Here is an 18,026-nt window from a genome sequence, read left to right on the forward strand (position 1 = left end):
GATCTTATCAGAGCAATGTAAAGCTAAATGCATTCCATTTTTGTATCAATGAATATGAGACTTGTGAGAGCTTGGGGTTTTGTTTTCAGCCATTTTTCAGCAAAATAAAAAGTTGGCAATCTCAGTACCCCCCTAAACGTCTTTGTAATGTTACAGGGCCATGCAATCTGAAAGCCTTGGACGTTACTACCTTACAATCTCAGAGACCTGGGTGACCCCTGCAAAGGCTCAGCAGACTCAATAGACCATCACTCATTCAGCTGTTGTTGTTTGAATCGTGCCTCTGTTTCCTTTCCTGCCTGTCGCCTACGTGGCAGACACATTAGCTGGTTAGAATGTACAGCCTAAAGAGGCTTCACTCCCAGGACCACGTCTGTGGCCACGGGTCACGAGGAGATTGGTGGTGGCTCCGGAGATGTCCGGTCAGGAATGAGGCTCTGGGCTTGGGGTCTGGTCAATGACAGAGTACGTGTGTATGTGCGTGTGCACGTGTGTATGCATGCAGGCATGTAGGTGTGTGCTTGTGACAAAGGGAGTCCTTCTTAGGTCACCAACACTGTTCCAACAGAGGCGGGCTACTTACTCCTAAGAGGAGATATTGTTTTTAATCCCTGTGTTACAAAGGGGAAAACTGAGACCTAGCACACTTAAGTAATTCACCTAAAGCCCAACTGAATACAGACGTCAAACAGTTAACACCTTTGGCAATGTTTCCCTCCGCAGGTACACAACTGGTGTTAAAGTTAAATCCAATAAGAATTCCCAGAAGCTGACATTCTGGAAAGACTCTTCTAGAACTAGAGAAGGGGTGAAATTTACCTTCCCTAAACTGAGGAAAATACCCAATTTCTTGTATTTGACAAGTGGTGTAGCATTAAGTCCCATACATTTACCTATCCACCAGAAGCTAGCCTACCCATTTCATACTCTTAGCTGGAATTTGAATTCCTCAGAGAAGACTACTGCATAAGTATCAAGTATTATAATAAAAATGTCTTGGGGGCTTCCCTGGTGGCACAGTGGTTGAGAGTCCGCCTGCCGATGCAGGGGACACGGGTTCCTGCCCCGGTCTGGGAGGATCCCACATGTGACGGAGCGGCTGGGCCCGTGAGCCATGGCCGCTGAGCCTGCGCGTCCGGAGCCTGTGCTCCGCAACAGGAGAGGCCACAACAGTGAGACGTCCGCGTACCGCAAAAAAAAAAAAAAAAGTCTTTTTCTCACTGGTAGTAATATCATACATATATACTTTTTTAAAAAAATAAAGACTTGAAACCAAATTTTATACCTATTCAATTCTACAGTAAAGGGAGACTTGCCCATTTTCATAAAGCTGTAAAATCCCATATAAGGAAAGTTTTAGGATCTCTGCTTTCATTTGTACAAAGACATTGGAGCAGTAATGAAAAGTTCAACCAAGATCTTCATGCTCACTGCTTCTGGGTTTCTGAAATTTAAGTCTTCAGCTAAAGAATGGAAAGGAATCCCTACTCCACCCCACCGCTAGCAACCAAAGCAAACTCTCAAGCCAGCAACACCAGTGGATTCTTTCAACTTAATTTCTTCACAACTTTCTCCCTGCTGACAAGTGTTAAGTTTCTATTTCAACAGAAATAAGAGCTTCATTAACTTGCCTGTCTTCATGGTCATCTAATTCCTTTCAGGGTTTCATGGCATTTTGGGGGGGGCTCGGGAAAGTAAGACCACAGTAACACACAACTCCCCAGAGCCCCGTTAAAGGCAGAACGGTTGGAATGGTTGGCGTGGGTGGAACAGAGCAGGAGACCCCACCTTTATTGAATAGGTTGTAAGCATTTCACCACAGGTTTTCAATTCCAAACCAAAAAGCAATGTTTCTTAACTACCTTAACTCTCAGACTCATAACCCTTAAAATGTTCATCAATGACTCATATACCAGCTGCCCCTGTGGTCTGGCACATTTTTTAACATCAAACGGCATTTCCTATCAACTGTGCGCTTGTCCTCAAAGGAGCTTCATCATCATCAGAAAGCACTGATGCGGTTTCTAGCCTATACTTAACTCTCCCACCACTCCACGCGTATTTCCTGAGCACTTCGTATGTGCAGGCACTGCTGTTGAGTTTCGTGAATGCAGAGGCAAGCAAAAAAGACACAGTCCTTTCCCTCCCTAGAAAAGCTCACAGACCAGTGGAGAGAAGAATAAACATGTAATTACAAATGATTTTAAGTGTTTTGAAGAAAAAGAACAAGGCACCTTGAGAAAGTTTAATAACAGGACCTAATTCTAAATTGAGAGGTGTGGGAGGACCTTTCTGGAAGTGACCTTAAAGCAGAGACCTGCGAGATGAATGGGGGTGGCTCCATGGGGAGCCCATGCTGGGGTACGTGGTCCTCCTCACCCAGGGATTCTGTATTTCTTGGATGATGGCCAGGACAAGGAGTGCAACTCCACGGTACCTCATTGCTTTCAGAGAGGGGTCCTGGGAGACCTGTGGCCTCACGGGTACAGACACAGGACAGGGATGGTCTTCCTTCACTACTCAACCCACACTCCGCTCTCTCAACTCCTGATTCCCGGCGGCGGCACTTGGGTGAGCACATCAAGTGAGGATCACTTAGGTTACCAGTCCAGGTGAGTGGCTTACCTGGTTCCTGTGTGTGTGCAGCCTCTACACCTAAGCCGTAAGCTCTTGGAGAGCAGGTGACTCTGTTTTATTCTCCTTACGCGATGCCCACAGTGCCTAGAAAAGAGCTTGCCTCGTAGCTGCTGTTCAGTGAACACCTGCTTAATTGAATTGGATTTCATCTCAGCGTTTACTTGTGTGGTAAACATCTGATATGAAAGAAGAGCCCCACTAGACAAAGTAAGTATGCTTTAGAAGAGCAGAGATTAAAAGAAAACGGCGGGCTTCCCTGGTGGCGCAATGGTTGGGAGTCCGCCTGCCGATGCTGGGGACACGGGTTCGTGCCCCGGTCCGGGAGGATCCCACGTGCAGCGGAGCGGCTGGGCCCGTGAGCCATGGCCGCTGAGCCTGCGCGTCCGGAGCCTGTGCTCCGCAACGGGAGAGGCCACAGATGAGTATAGGAATAGAAGCACTTTCTGAAGCTTCAGGAAATCTGGCCTGTATGGCTTTGATTGACTCTGAGAGACCACAGTTCCCCAGTTCTAAGACTCAGCTGTAAGATGCAACGCTGATTTGATTGAACAACAGTTTACTTCTCTGGGCATTGGGAGGAGAGAGCTGCTTTCAGTGTATACACATATTGAGAGCGATATCCTGATTTCAGAAACATCAACATGTTCCCAAAAAGTATGTCTTATAATAATAATTTTAAAAATCAGTACTCATCATTAGTTTTCATGGGACTTAAAATTTATCTTCTCTTTTGCCTGCCTTATAGCCACAGTAATTTTTTTTTCTTTTCTGTTTTCTTCCTTTCTTTTTTGATAATAGTGCCTCAAATTCCTCTGAGAAATTATTCTTCCTCACTAGATACAGTCTGCTGAGGTATTTGATCAAGGTGCCCAGCTCTCCTCTAGTGCAGAGATGGGCACCTGACCTGAGCTAGGCCCACTCAGACACTGGAACAATGATCAAGGGTTGAAAACCTGGCCCCAGATGGAACTTACTTATTCTAGATATGGGATGCAGATAAGACTGTCCAGAAACTTCTGCTACAGAGGTCCTCTAAAACTGCCCGGCTCCAGAGTTAGTTTCTGTTATTTACAGCTAAGAAATGCTAAATAATACACTGCCCTTGACTGCTGGTACATGTAGAATTGGAGTTCTTAACCGGGGGTCCATGGTTGGAAATGGTCCATGGATGTCCATTAGGAGTTCCACAAATATGATATAATTTTTATACCTGTAGATAATGCATTTTGGGGGTGAGATGGCCTACAGATAGCTTTCATTAGATTCTCAAAGAATCCGTGGCTGAAAATAGGTTAGAAACCGCTGATTCCAGAACAAGGATTCTTAAGCAAAGTCTGTGGATAAATCTGGTTGGGGGAAAATGATATCTTTGCTTTCACTAGCTTCCACGCTTGTTCCTTTCCCTTATGAATATAAGCAACAAACCACAGTATTATTAGCAATACCTGTGACTTTGGCATCAATAGAACTCAGATATTTTCATATCACATTATAGTGTTGCAGATATCTCAAAATATAATTTACACCTCTCACTACTTTAAAATTACAGTGTTATTAGATCCACAGCTAGGTTTCATTAGTCAATGTATTAACGAGGTATACAGAACACTTGATCACCAAATACTTTAATATTTTATAACTGCATCTCAGTATAATTGGCTTCCTTTATAATCCTGTATGCTTTATTTCATCTAAATTATTATCTTAAGAAAAGGTCCAAGAGCTTCATCAGACTGCCAAGGGGCTGATAATACAAAAAGGTTACTAGCCCCCTTGGGAAAAATTTGGTAGGACTGTCTCCTAGCCTTACGGGTATTGGTTCTACAGCCTTACCCGTATACCTTCTATCCTGTAGTTCCTCTCCTTTCAACAACCTGACATATTGGCTCCCAGCATTGCTACCTCTGAATTTCTCCAAAGCAGCAGGCATTATTGCCTGTGACCCAGAGGAACACACACACACTTCTATGAATCATAAGACAGAAAAAAGCAAAAACTTAATAATAAATTTTAAAATTAAAGAGAGAGAGATCTGGAATAGTTAAATCCATGGAGACAGAAAGCAGATGAGTGGTTGCCATGCACCAGAGGGAGGAGGAAAGGAGAGGTAACTGCTTAATGGATGCAGGGTTTCCTTTTGGGGTGATGGAAATGTTATGGAACTAGAAAGAGATGATGGATGCAGAGCATAGCCCTGTGAATGTACTAAATGCCATTGAATTATCCACTGTAAAAGGGCTAATTTTATATTATGTGAATTCTATCTCAGTAAAACATACGGTAAAATAATCAATCAGGGTTTCCCTGGCAGCACAGTGGTTAAGAATCTGCCTGCCAATTCAGGGAACATGGGTTTGAGTGCTGGTCCGGGAAGAGCCCACATGCCGCACAGCAACTAAGCCCATGTGCCACAACTACTGAGCCTGCGCTCAAGAGCCCGAAGCCACTACTACTGAGCCCACGTGCCACAACTACTGAAACCCAAGCGCCTAGAGCCCATGCTCCACAGCAAGAGAAGACACTGCAATGAGAAGCCCACGCATCACAACAAAGAGTAGCCCCCACTCGTTGCAACTAGAGAAAGCCTGCGCGCAGCAACGAAGACCCAATGCAGCCAAAAATAAATAAATTAAATAAATAAATCTTTTAAAAAGTCAATAAGTCAGAGGAAACTCCATTATAAAGTCACCTGGGAATTCAAGGGCCTACTTAGAGGAATGAAGAAAAAATATCCCTATCACTTCACACCAGTTAGAATGGGCATCATCAGAAAATTTACAAACAACAAATGCTAGAGAGGGTGTGGAGAAAAGGGAACCCTCTTGCCCTCTTGGTGGGAATGTGCATTGATACAGCACTATGGAGAACAGTATGGAGCTTCCTTAAAAAACTAAAAATAGAATTACCATATGACCCAGCAATCCCACTACTAGGCATACACCCTGAGAAAACCATAATTCAAAAAGAGTCATGTACCCCAATGTTCATTGCAGCTCTATTTACCATAGCCAGGAAATGGAAGCAACCTAAATGCCCATCGACAGACGAATGGATAAAGAAGATGTGCTACATATATACAACGGAATATTACTCAGCCATAAAAAGGAATGAAATTGGGTCCTTTGTAGAGATGTGGATGGACCTAGAGACTGTCATACAGAGTGAAGTAAGAAAGAGAAAAACAAATATCGTATATTAACGCATATATGTGGAACCTAGAAAAATGGTACAGATGAACCAATTTGCAAGGCAGAAATTGAGACACAGATGTAGAGAACAAACGTATGGACACCAAGGGGGAAAAGCGGGGGTTGGTGGTGGTGGGATGAATTGGGAGATTGGGATTGACATGTATACACTAATATGTATAAAATAGATAACTAAAAAGAACCTGCTGTATAAAAAATAAATAAAACTAAATTTAAAAAAATAAAATAAATAATAAATTGGGATTGACATATATACACTAATGTGTATAAAATAGATAACTAATAAGAACCTGCTGTATAAAAAATAAATAAATAAAATTTAATTAAAAAAATAAAATAAATAATAAAGAGAAAAAAAGATCCCAAAGTTTTATGCTATTTTGTTTCCTCTCTCCCCTTCCCCCCACAGGCCCCCCGAGTTGCTCATGTACACTACAATTTTAGCTCACTTACGAAATTGCTAATGTGTACTTTAGCCTACACATTAAATTCCGGTTTGCACTTACGCATATTAAAACACACCACTAAATACTCATCTGACAAGCTGTATTTTAAACCTCAAACAAGGTTTTATTGTGCCTGGATGCATTTTAATATACCTGCTAAATTTCTGCTGGAGTGAAAAACGGCTGGCAGTGATGACTGATAAGGGAGGAGGGTCTCTCCTGTCCTATCCCTCACATGCTGCTTCTGCTTGGGGGAACTGGGGGTTGGCAGCCCCTACCGCCTGAGAGCTCTAGAGAGCTTTCGGGAAAAGATTTCCGACATGATCTGATGGCCTCAAGCAGGGTCTGAGAGATCACTGAAAGGCTTCCCATTCCAGTAACTCCAGGACCTCAGTGTCTCCCATCAGAGTTCTCGGTCTCTGCCAGCCTCCGTCAGAGCAGACAGGGATTAACCTTTCACAAGCCCCTCTCACATCCTTCATAATTCCCTCTCTGCCTGGGTTTTGAAATCCTTCTCCTGCTCAGCAACCCCTGTGTCTCCACACAGCCTGCGGGATGACGCCCAAGCATCTCAGCCCAGCACTGCCGTTTTTTGAGGCCCCGGACAGTGGTGAGTGCTTGGTTAGGTTTCCCATCAAGTGCCTTAAATGATGCTTATGAGCATCATGGTCTTTTCACGGCCATTTGGAGATGGGGAAATCAGGCTCGAGGTCATTCAAAGTCGCACACTGGGCAAGCCCTCCCCACATTTCCCTGCCACCTTCCTTTCCATCCTTCCTCGGCCATTTCTGTACTCAGCTTCAGCCGGGCTTCTCCTCACCGTCCCCTGACTGTGTCACAAGGGACCTCCACCCAGAATGGCTCTCCCTTCTCGGTCCCAAATCCCCCCATTCCTCGGGGTATGGCTCCCCCTTCTCCAAGAAGCTTTCTCGGCCCCCAGTGCTCCGGCCTCCTCTGAATCCCCGTTTATTACACCACCCACTGGTCACTGACCATGTGCAGGGGTCGCCTGGCAGAGAGGCTGTATCTTGCCTCCCTGCCGCCCCCAACCCCCATCCCCTTCAGCAAAAATCCTCTCTGAGGGCAGGGACTGTGTCCTTTTCCTCTTTGTATTTACTGCAGGACCTGATAGGATTGAGAGATGGAAAGTGCTTGATTCTCTCAATCAGCAGGAGACCGATTTTTTTCAGGCCAAAGCATTGAGCCTATTGCCCAGCTTCTGTACCTCTCCTTCCTCCCGGGGAAGCCTGACAAGGTTCCAAGTCATTCTACGCAGCCTGCCCCGCACAGGTGAGCCCAGCCTCGCTTAGGGCTTTTTTCCTGCTCTACCACCTCTTCCAGAGGCAGCCTGTTTCCTTTGTAGCTGGAAGATGAAAAGCGTTCTTTTTTCCCTTTACATGTCTAATGACATCATCCTTCTCAGGCGGGGACATTGGGAAATTCATGGCAAATGAAGTATGGCTGCTTATTCAGAGAATCAGCAGGCTGTGCCCTGTCTCCCGGTGACCGAAGGCTGCTGAGGAGGTGGTGTGTGGATCGTGTTGGCAGGAGGAAAGGGTTCAGTAGCATTAGGCACCCACAGGAGAGGACAGGGGCCTTGGGATGGGGGAATTGGATGAAAGCCATAGCTGCCTGTATCATGTGATTTCAGTGATGCTGTAAGACCCCAAGGTCCCCTACCATGTTCCTTTGAGCTTGTGATGGTTTCTTCATTCCTTCTGTGTTGAAAATTCCTATCATTTCACTTCTTCTCTGTTTCAGATCACGTGGCTTCTTCCCTTCTACACTGTCTTGCCTTAGATGCACATGTTAGGAAGATTAATTAGGGGTGGGGTGGGTATGGGTGACACTGGTTTTCTGGGAAGATGGGCCCAGCTGGTGAAGGGTAAGAAACACCAGAATGAGTAGGCTTCACCCAATTTCTGCAGAGGACTAGTTGTCACTCTGGGGACACTTTGACAGGTACAGGCAGTCAGAAAAGCAGAACAGGTGAGTCAGGAGTAGGGTAGGAGAGTGAGGAAGTGTCTACGAGGGAAAGGGCATAAGGTGAGTGAGAGGAGGACACGTAAAGCATTTGACTCAGGTCAGCCTGACCAGCTCCCTGAGATGGGGCCAGGCCAAGCTGGCCCAGCAACAGACTATGGAAATCCAGCCCGCAAAATGACAGGCCGAAGATGAGCGTTTAGACGGGCAGCAGGTATCAGGTGGAACCAGAGAGACGTAGGAGCACCCAGCCAAAAGCTACAAGCAGGCAGGAAGTCAGAATGAGTGACGTCATAGGTCCCCCGCCCCCCAGGACAAAGCTCCAATCCGGCTTTTGCAGGAAGAGGAGAGACATGGAGGGGTGGCCTTAAAAAGCAAGGAGCCCCTGCAGTAGGGGGACTGGAAGACTAAGCAGTTTCTCCAGAGAGAAATCACTGTGAATCAGGGACGCAGCCGAAGCACATCCTGCTGTATGAGAATAACAAGGTCTTCAAAGATAGATGTGCTGGTTTTTTAATTGTGACAGGATACACAGAACATAAAATTTATCCTTTTAACTGATTTAAAGTGTACAATTCAGTAGCATTAATTACATTAGCAGTGCTGTGCCACCAGCACTACTGTCGAGTTCCAGAACATTTTCATCACCCTCAACAGAAACCCCATACCCATTAGGCAGTCACTCACATTCCACCTGCCCACCAGTTCCTGGCTGCCACTCATCTGCTTTCTGTTTCTCTGCATTTGTCTATTCTGGACATTTTACATAAATGGAATCATACAACAGGGAACCTTTTGTGTCTGGCTTCTTTCACTTGGCATAATGGTTTCAAGTTTCATCCATGGAGTAACCTGTGATGGTTAATTTCATATGTCAACTTGACTGGGCCATGGGGTGCCCAGATATTTGGTTAAACATTAATTCTGGGTGTGTCTGTGAAGGTGTTTCTGGATGAGATGAACATCTGAATTGGTAGACTGAGTAAAGCTGATTGCCCTCCCCAGTGACGGTGGGCCTCATCCAATCCATTGAGGGGCTGAGGAGAACAAAAATGCTCAGCAAGGGAAATTTGTTCTCTGTCTCTCTCTGCCTGTTTTCAAGCATGAACTTGGACTTAGACTGGAGCTTACACCGTTGGCTCTCCTAGTTCTCAGGCCTTTGGACTTGGACTGGAACTATACCATTGGCTCTCCTGAGTATTGGCTTGCAGGCTGAAGATCTTGGGACTTATTAGCCTCCATAACCATGTGAGGTAATTCCTTATTATGTGTATAATATATTAATATATTTTATATGTCTCCTATTGGTAGGAGATATATAGGTATACCAATATTAATATATTTAATATACATTATAATATAGGTGTTATATATTATATATATATACACACATAACATGTAACAGTACTTCACTTTTTTAATGACTGCATACTATTCCATTGTACGGATATACCACATTTTGTTAATCCATTCACCAGTTGATGGGCATTTGGGTTGTTTCCACCATGCACCAGATTTTGAATCCTGGTTAAGTCAAGTCACTTAACCTCTCTAGGCACCTGTTTCATCACATGTGGCTTTCTTACGAAGAGTAAGTGAGATAAAGCATGTAGGAGCCTGACATAGATAAGGCAATCCATAACTTGTTTTCCTTACCTGGCATCAGGACCCAGATCAGTAGGCCCAACAGCAGAGCTAACCTGCAATGGATCTGGGTTCCTTAAATTCCCACTCAAACCAGAACTGGACCCAGAGTCGGGGCAGAGGGGACACCTGCAGGTAGAGGACAAGAGGTCTTCGTTGTGACGGAAGGAAATTGGACCCTCTCTTGCCCTCCTGCCTCTCCCTAGCACACACACTTAGGGAATGGAGGTTCTGAATCAGGGCCCCAAAACATGCGTATGCCTCTGTTTCACAGCGTCTTAGGTCAATAAATATCATGAGGAAATATCTCACACTTAAACTGTCAGAAATGCCACACATTTTGCAAATGTTTGAAAGATAAGGCACACACTGCCATCATATCCTATCGTAGAAATAAGTACTCTTCAGGCTTATTTGCAACTGTTGTTCAGATTATTCTATAGCATGCACTCACAGTACATAAAGCTTGTGAAAAAATAACACCTATCATTCCCTAAATCACAGTAATTTCAGAAGGTTACATTTACATTCACTTTTTTTTTATGTTCTGTAACTGTAAATGTCGTTCTCCTAGATGTCATAAAAGGCAACTTGAAAAGTGAGTTTAAATGCACTGAGTCCTCTGTGCTAAAGGCACACAGACAGAATAGCTTACTCCACATTCATACATGACCAATTCAATGGCCAACCTAAGAGCACTGACCTGGGTCTCAGGAGGCCCTGCGTGCATGCTCCCGTGGGGCTGTGGACATGCCCCTTAACTGCTCAGAGCCCCAGTTTCCTCACCTGTGCCGTCCATTCACTCAGCAGCACTCTCTGAGGACCACAGTGAGCCACCCACTGGCCAGGCTCTGGGGTCACAGAAAAGAGTAAGACCTACACCACTTACTCTCAGAAACCCACAGTCAAATAGGGAAGTAGCTAACACACTCAATGCCTTACTATGTGCCAGGGGTTGTTCTTGCATTTCATACATATTAGCTCATAAGATCCTTCCAACAACCGTACAAGTGGATAGTATTATTCATACTATTATTACCTTCATTTCACAAATGAGGAAACTAAAGCACAGGGTGGTTCAGTCACTTACCTGGCTAGTCAAGAGCAAACATAGGTAGTCTGGTTTAAGAGACCACCCTGCAGCCACTATAGAAAACAGTATGGAGGTTCCTTAAAAAATGAAAAATTGAAATACCATATGATCCAACAATTCTACTCTTGGGTATAGATCCAGAAAAAATAAAGACACTAATTTGAAAAGATTGATGCAGCGCTATTTACAATAGCCAAGACATGGAAGCAACACAAGTGCCCATCAACACACAACTGGATTAAGAAGATGTGGTACATATACACAATGGAATATTACTCAGCCATAAAAAAGAATGATATACTGCCATTTGCAGCAAATTGGATGGACCTAGAGAATATTATCCTTGGTGAAATAAGTCTGACAAAGAAAGACAAATATCAATACTATATGATATCACTTATATGTGGAATCTAAAAATTAATGCAAATAAATGTATATGCAAAACAGAAAGAGATTCACAGATATAGAAAACAAACTTCTGGTTACCAAAGGGGAAAGGGAAGGGGGGAGGGGCAAATTAGGACCATGATATCAACAGATATTATTATATATAGAAAATAGGTAAGCAACAAGGATTTACTGTACAGTACAGGGAATTATACCCATTATCTTATAATAACCTATAATGAAATATAAGCTGCAAAAATATTGAATCACTATGCTGCACATCTGAAAGTCACACAATATTGTAAATCAACTAAACTTCAATTTAAAAAAGAGTCTACCCTGTTACTCACCACAGATTGTGCCCAGTGCATATTCACATAATAGACCTCAATGCGAATGACACAGGAGCATAGAGCAGAGCAATGGATTTCATCTGAATGAAAGTAAGGAAGGCATCAGACATGACTATGTATCTTGGCCAAGAAAAATGAGTAGGATCTCAGCCAGCAGGGATAGGGGAAAGAAACCATCGGGGCAAAAATCTGGAGGTGGCAAGCATGTGACATAGTCAGGGAATGTGAAAAAAGCCCTGGTGAAAAGAGCAAGGCTAGGGCTTCCCTGGTGGCACAGTGGTTGAGAGTCCGCCTGACGATGCAGGGGACACGGGTTCGTGCCCCGGTCCAGGAAGATCCCACATGCCGCGGAGCGGCTGTGCCCGTAAGCCATGGCCGCTGAGCCTGCGCGTCCGGAGCCTGTGCTCCGCAACAGAAGAGGCCACAACAGTGAGAGGCCCGCATACCACAAAAAAAAAAAGAGCAAGGCTACACAGGTGAGAATGAGAATAGGGCACAGGTCCACTCTGAAGCCCTTCTAGTTCTTAATGCTGTGCCTTACCTACAAATTGTATCTACAATCCTTCATTCAAGGACACACAATGCTTGTCTATACATTAACAGTCACACTGGGGTTAAAGAAGCATATGCCTCTCTATCGCACCACCCAGATTTCCTTTAACCAGTTCATATGATGTGTTGTATATTTCATCTTGCATATTTTGAACATCTGCCATTTACTGAGCAAACACTTTGAACATTAACTCAATGCCCAGCATCCTCTTCATTCTTACTGCACCACAGGCCTCATGTCTTGCCCACAGGCTCTGCTTTCTCTAATCCATGTTCCCTCACCTGTGTGGCATTAATCTAATCACTCTGATTTCCTAAGCTCTCTCCCACTTCCACGGCCAACCATGCTTCCAGCGCAAAGTTCGTCCTCTTTAGCGTGGCATTCAGCACCCTTCTCCATGGTTTGTGGTCTAACCTTCAACCTAATCTCCTGCCACTCCTCACCCCTCCATCGTTAACCCTCTATCCCAAGGCCCAGCCCACGCCAAACCACTCCCCAACAAAACAGCACGTACCAGCTGACTTTCTGACAGCCCCAGACAGCTCTCACTCCTTCCTCTCACAGGTCTCTGCTCTTAACTGCGTGGCAGTACTCACCTGATCATCCAGTTACATCTGAAACCCTTAGGTATGTTTCCCCAAGGTTCACCTGACCTGCTTTTTGTATGGCTACTCAGGCAACAAATGCATGCCTATCTAGTGACCGTACTAAAACCAGGCATGTTAAGTTACAAATATTGACATGGTTAGGTGGTCACTACTTACAAAGAAATGTATAGGATTTTTTTAGAATTTATTACTTAATATTCTTAAGATATCATTCACCAAATACATATTGAGCTTACCAGGGGGGAATGTGGGGAGGGATAAATGGGGGATTGGGACTGACATATACAGACTACTATATATAAAATAGATGACTAATAAGGACCTGCTGTACAGCAAAGGGAACTCTACTCAATAGTCTGTAATGACCTATATGAGAAAAGAATGTAAAAAAGAGTGGATATATGTATATGTATAACTGATTCACTGTGCTGTACAGCAGAAAGTAACACAATATTGTAAGTCAACTATACTCCAATAAAAATTTTTTAAAATACATATTGAGCACTTCCTCTGTTCCTTGCACACACTAGGTATTGGTGATAGAGTAGCAGGCAAGACTGATGAGGAAACTGCCGTAAAGAGCTTACAAAATATTCTAGGTGGAGAGACCAATCACAAAGTAATGAAATTGAAACTGTGATTAAAAATCTCCCAACAAACAAAAGTCCAGGACCAGATGGCTTTACAGGTGAATTCTATCAAACATTTAGAGAAGAGCTAACACCTACCCTTCTCAAACTCTTCCAAAAAATTGCAGAGGAAGGAATACTCCCAAACTCAATCTACAAGTCCACCACCACCCTGATACCAAAACCAGACAAAGATACAACAAAAAAAGAAAATTACAGAACAATATCACTAATGACTATAGATGGAAAAATCCTCAACAAAATACCAGCAAACAGAATCCAACAACACATTAAAAGGATCATACACCATGACCAAGTGGGATTTATCCCAGTGATGCAAGTATTCTTCAATATACACAAATCAATCAATGTGATTCTCCATATTAACAAAATGAAGAAGAAAAACCATATGATCATCTCAATAGATGCAGAAAAATCTTTTGACAAAATTCAACACCCATTTATGATAAAAACTCTCTAGAAAGTGGGCATAGAGGAAACCTGCCTCAACATAATAAAGGCCATATACGACAAACCCAAAGCAAACATCATTCTCAATGGTGAAACACTGAAAGCATTTCCTCTAAGATCAGGAACAAGACAAGGATGTCCACTCTCACCACTATTATTCAGCATAGTTTTGGAAGTCCTAGCCATGGCAAACAGAGAAAAGAAATAAAAGGAATACAAATTGGAAAAGAAGAAGTAAAACTGTCACTGTTTGCAGATGACATGACACTATACATAGAGAATCCTAAAGATGCCACCAGAAAACTACTAGAGCTAATCGATGAATTTGGTAAAGTTGTAGGATACAAAATTAATGCACAGAAATCTCTTGCATACCTATATGCTAAAAATGAAAGATCAGAAAGAGAAATTAAGGAAACAATCCCATTCACCACTGCAACAAAAAGAATAAAATACCTGGGAATAAAACTACCTAAGGAGGTAAAAGACCTGTACTCAGAAAACTATAAGACACTGATGAAAGAAATCAAAGACAACACAAACAGATGGAGAGATATACCATGTTCTTGGATTGGAAGAATCAATATTGTGAAATGACTATACTACCCAAAGCAATCTACAGATTTGATGCAATCCCTATCAAATTACCAACGGCATGTTTTACAGAACTAGAACAAAAATATTAAAATTTGTATGGAGACACAAAAGACCCCAAATAGCCAAAGCAATCTTGGGGGAAAAAAAACAGAGCTGGAGGAATTACACTCCCTGACTTCAGACTATACTACAAAGCTACAGTAACCAAGAGAGTATGGTACTGGCAGAAAAACAGAAATATAGATAAATGGAACAGGATAGAAAGCCCAGAGATAAACCCACGCACCTATGGTCACCTAATCTATGACAAAGGAGACAAGGATATACAATGGAGAGAAGACAGTCTGTTCAATAAGTGGTGCTGGGAAAACTGGACAGCTACATGTAAAAGAATGAAATTAGAACACTCCCTAACACCATACACAAAAATAAACTCAAAATGGATGAGAGTCCTAAATGTAAGACTGGACACTATAAATCTCTTATAGGAAAACATAGGAAGAACTCTCTTTGACATAAATCACAGCAAGATCTTTTTTGACCCACCTCCTAGAGTAATGGAAATAAAAAAAAATTAAACAAATGGGACCTAATGAAACTTAAAAGCTTTTGCACAGCAAAGGAAACTATAAACAAGACAAAAAGACAACCTTCAGAATGGGAGAAAATATTTGCAAACAAAGCAATGGACAAAGGATTAATCTCCAAAGTATATAAACAGCTCATGCAGCTCAGTATCAAAAAAACAAACAACCCGATCAAAAAGTGGGCAGAAGACCTAAATAGACATTTTTCCAAAGAAGACATACAGATGGCCAAGAGGCAAATGAAAAGCTGCTCAACATCACTAATTATTAGAGAAATGCAAATAAAAACTACGAGTTAGTTATTACCTCACACCAGTCAGAATGGCCATCATCAGAAAATCTGCAAACAACAAACGCTGGAGAGGGTGTAGAGAAAAGAGAACCCTCTTGCACTGTTGGTGGGACGTAAATTGATACAGCCGCTATGGAGAACAGTATGGAGGTTCCTTAAAAAACTAAAAATAGAATTACCATATGACCCAGTAATCCCACTACTGGGTATATACCCTGAGAAAACCATAATTCAAAGACACACGCACCCCAGTGTTCATTGCAGCACTATTTACAAGAGCCAGGTCATGGAAGCAACCTAAATGCCCATCGACAGATGAATGGATAAAGAAGTTGTGGTACATATATACAATGGACTATTACTCAGCCATAAAAAGGAATGAAATTGGGTCATTTGTAGAGACGTGGATGGACCTAGAGACTGTCATACAGAGTGAAGTAAGTCAGAAAGAGAAAAACAAATATCGTATATTAATGCATACATGTGGAATCTAGAAAAATGGTACAAATGAACCAGTTTGCAGGGCAGAAATAGAGATACAGATGTAGAGAACAAACATGGGCACCAAGGGGGCAAAACATTGGGGGGGGGTGGGATGAATTGGGAGATAGGGTTGACATATATATACCCTAATATGTATAAAATAGATAACTAATAAGAACCTGCTGTATTAAAAAAACTAAAATTCAAAAAAAAATGTTCACCTGCGGTCCGGGCACGCGGCGCAGGCAGACGCGGGGAGCAGGGCGGAGGATGGAGGCAGCAGCGCCCTCTGCAACGGTCCGGGCTGCACATGAGAAGGTGGCGGTGTAGGCACACGGGCTACGTGGGGGCCGGCGGTGGCGGCCGGGCCATGGCGGGAAACCGCCTTCGTCGGGCTCGCTGAGGTGCGCTCTCTGAAGTCCCTGCGAGCCGTGACCCATGCGCTCGCTGAGCAGCCGAGTGCTGCGTCACCAGGGGCGAGCCCGAGCCCAGCAGGAGCCGGGTTCTGGGGCTGGGCGCTCGGCCCGGAGGCCGGAGACTGGTGGCGACGCGGCCGCGCACGGCTTCTATTACTGTCCGGGCAGCCGCAAGCGCAAGCCGAGCAGCGGGGCCTTCTGCTACTGTCACCCTGGTTCCGAGACACACGAGGATGAGCAGGAAGGGGACGGGCAGCAGCGACTCCTCAACACCCCTCGGAGGAAAACACTGAAGAGTACATCCAAATATATTTATCAAACATTATTTTTAAATGATGAAAACAGTGACATTAAGATTTGTGCTCTAGAAGAGTGGAGCTTACACGAAATGTATTTATGTCAATCTGGCTACTTTCCTAGTATGTTCAGTGGTTCATGGAAGGAGTCCAGCATGAATATTATTGAACTGGAGACTCCAGGCCAGAATATTGATATAGAAGCACTGCAGGTGGCATTTGGGTCATTGTATCGAGATGATGTCTTAATAAAGCCCAGTCGAGTTATTGCCATTTTGGCAGCAGCTCGTATGCTACAGTTGGATGGTGTAATGCAGCAGTGTGGTGAGACAATGAAGGAAATAATTAATGTGAAAACCCGTATGTGGCCATTACACATCGGCAGGGACCTATGGACTGGATTCTTTAAAGAAAAAGTGCCTTGAATGGCTTCTAAACAATTTGATGACTCACCAGAATGTTGAACTTTTTAAAGAACTCAGTATAAATATCATGAAACAACTCATTGGTTCATCTAACTTATTTGTGATGCAAGTGGAGATGAATGTATACACAGCCCTTAAAAAGTAGATGTTCCTGGGCTTCCATGGTGGTGCAGTGGTTGAGAGTCTGCCTGCCGATGCAGGGGACACGGGTTCGTGCCCCGGTCTGGGAAGATCCCACATGCCACGGAGCGGCTAGGCCCGTGAGCCATGGCCGCTGAGGCTGCGCGTCCGGAGCCTGTGCTCCGCAACGGGGGAGGCCACAGCAGTGAGAGGCCCGCGTACTGCAAAAAAAAAAAAAAAGTGGATGTTCCTTCAACTTGTGCTTTCTTGGAATGGATCTTTAAAACAGCTTTTGACTGAAACAGATGTCTGGTTTTCTAAGAGGAGAAAAGATTTTGAAGGTATGACCTTCCTTGAAACTGAGCAAGGAAAACCATTTGTGTCAGTATTCAGACATTTAAGGTTACAGTATATTATCAGTGATTTGGCCTCCGCGAGAATTATCGAACAAGATTCTCTAGTACCTTCAGAATGGCTATCTTCTGTGTATAAACAGCAGTGGCTTGCTATGTTCCGAGCAGAACAAGACAGTGAGGTAGGGTAAGTATGGTGTGTCATAGCATTGTTCATTAAATATATATATATATTTTTTTTTTACTGGAATATAGTTAATTTACAATATTGTGTTAGTTTCAGGTGTACAGCAAAGAGATTCAGTTATATATTTTTTTCAGATTATTTTCCATTATAGGTTATTATAAGGTACTGAATATAGTTCCCTGTGCTATATAGTAAATCCTTGTTGCTTATCTGTTTTATGTATAGTAGTTTGTATCTGTTAATCTCATACTCCTAAT

General features: G+C 43.4%; 1 protein-coding gene across 1 annotated transcript; it reads left to right on the top strand.

Annotated features, from left to right (window-relative positions):
• The first annotated feature begins 16,410 nt into the window (after positions 1 to 16,410).
• Positions 16,411 to 17,773, top strand: LOC115867475 (germ cell-less protein-like 1). Its single transcript, XM_030883677.1, is given in 4 exon segments — positions 16,411 to 17,043; positions 17,045 to 17,250; position 17,291; positions 17,471 to 17,773. Coding segments are annotated over 4 exon segments (1,143 nt in total).
• Positions 17,774 to 18,026: the final 253 nt, after the last annotated feature.

The sequence above is a fragment of the Globicephala melas genome, chromosome 8, assembly GCF_963455315.2.
Source record: "Globicephala melas chromosome 8, mGloMel1.2, whole genome shotgun sequence".
NCBI lineage: Eukaryota > Metazoa > Chordata > Mammalia > Artiodactyla > Delphinidae > Globicephala > Globicephala melas.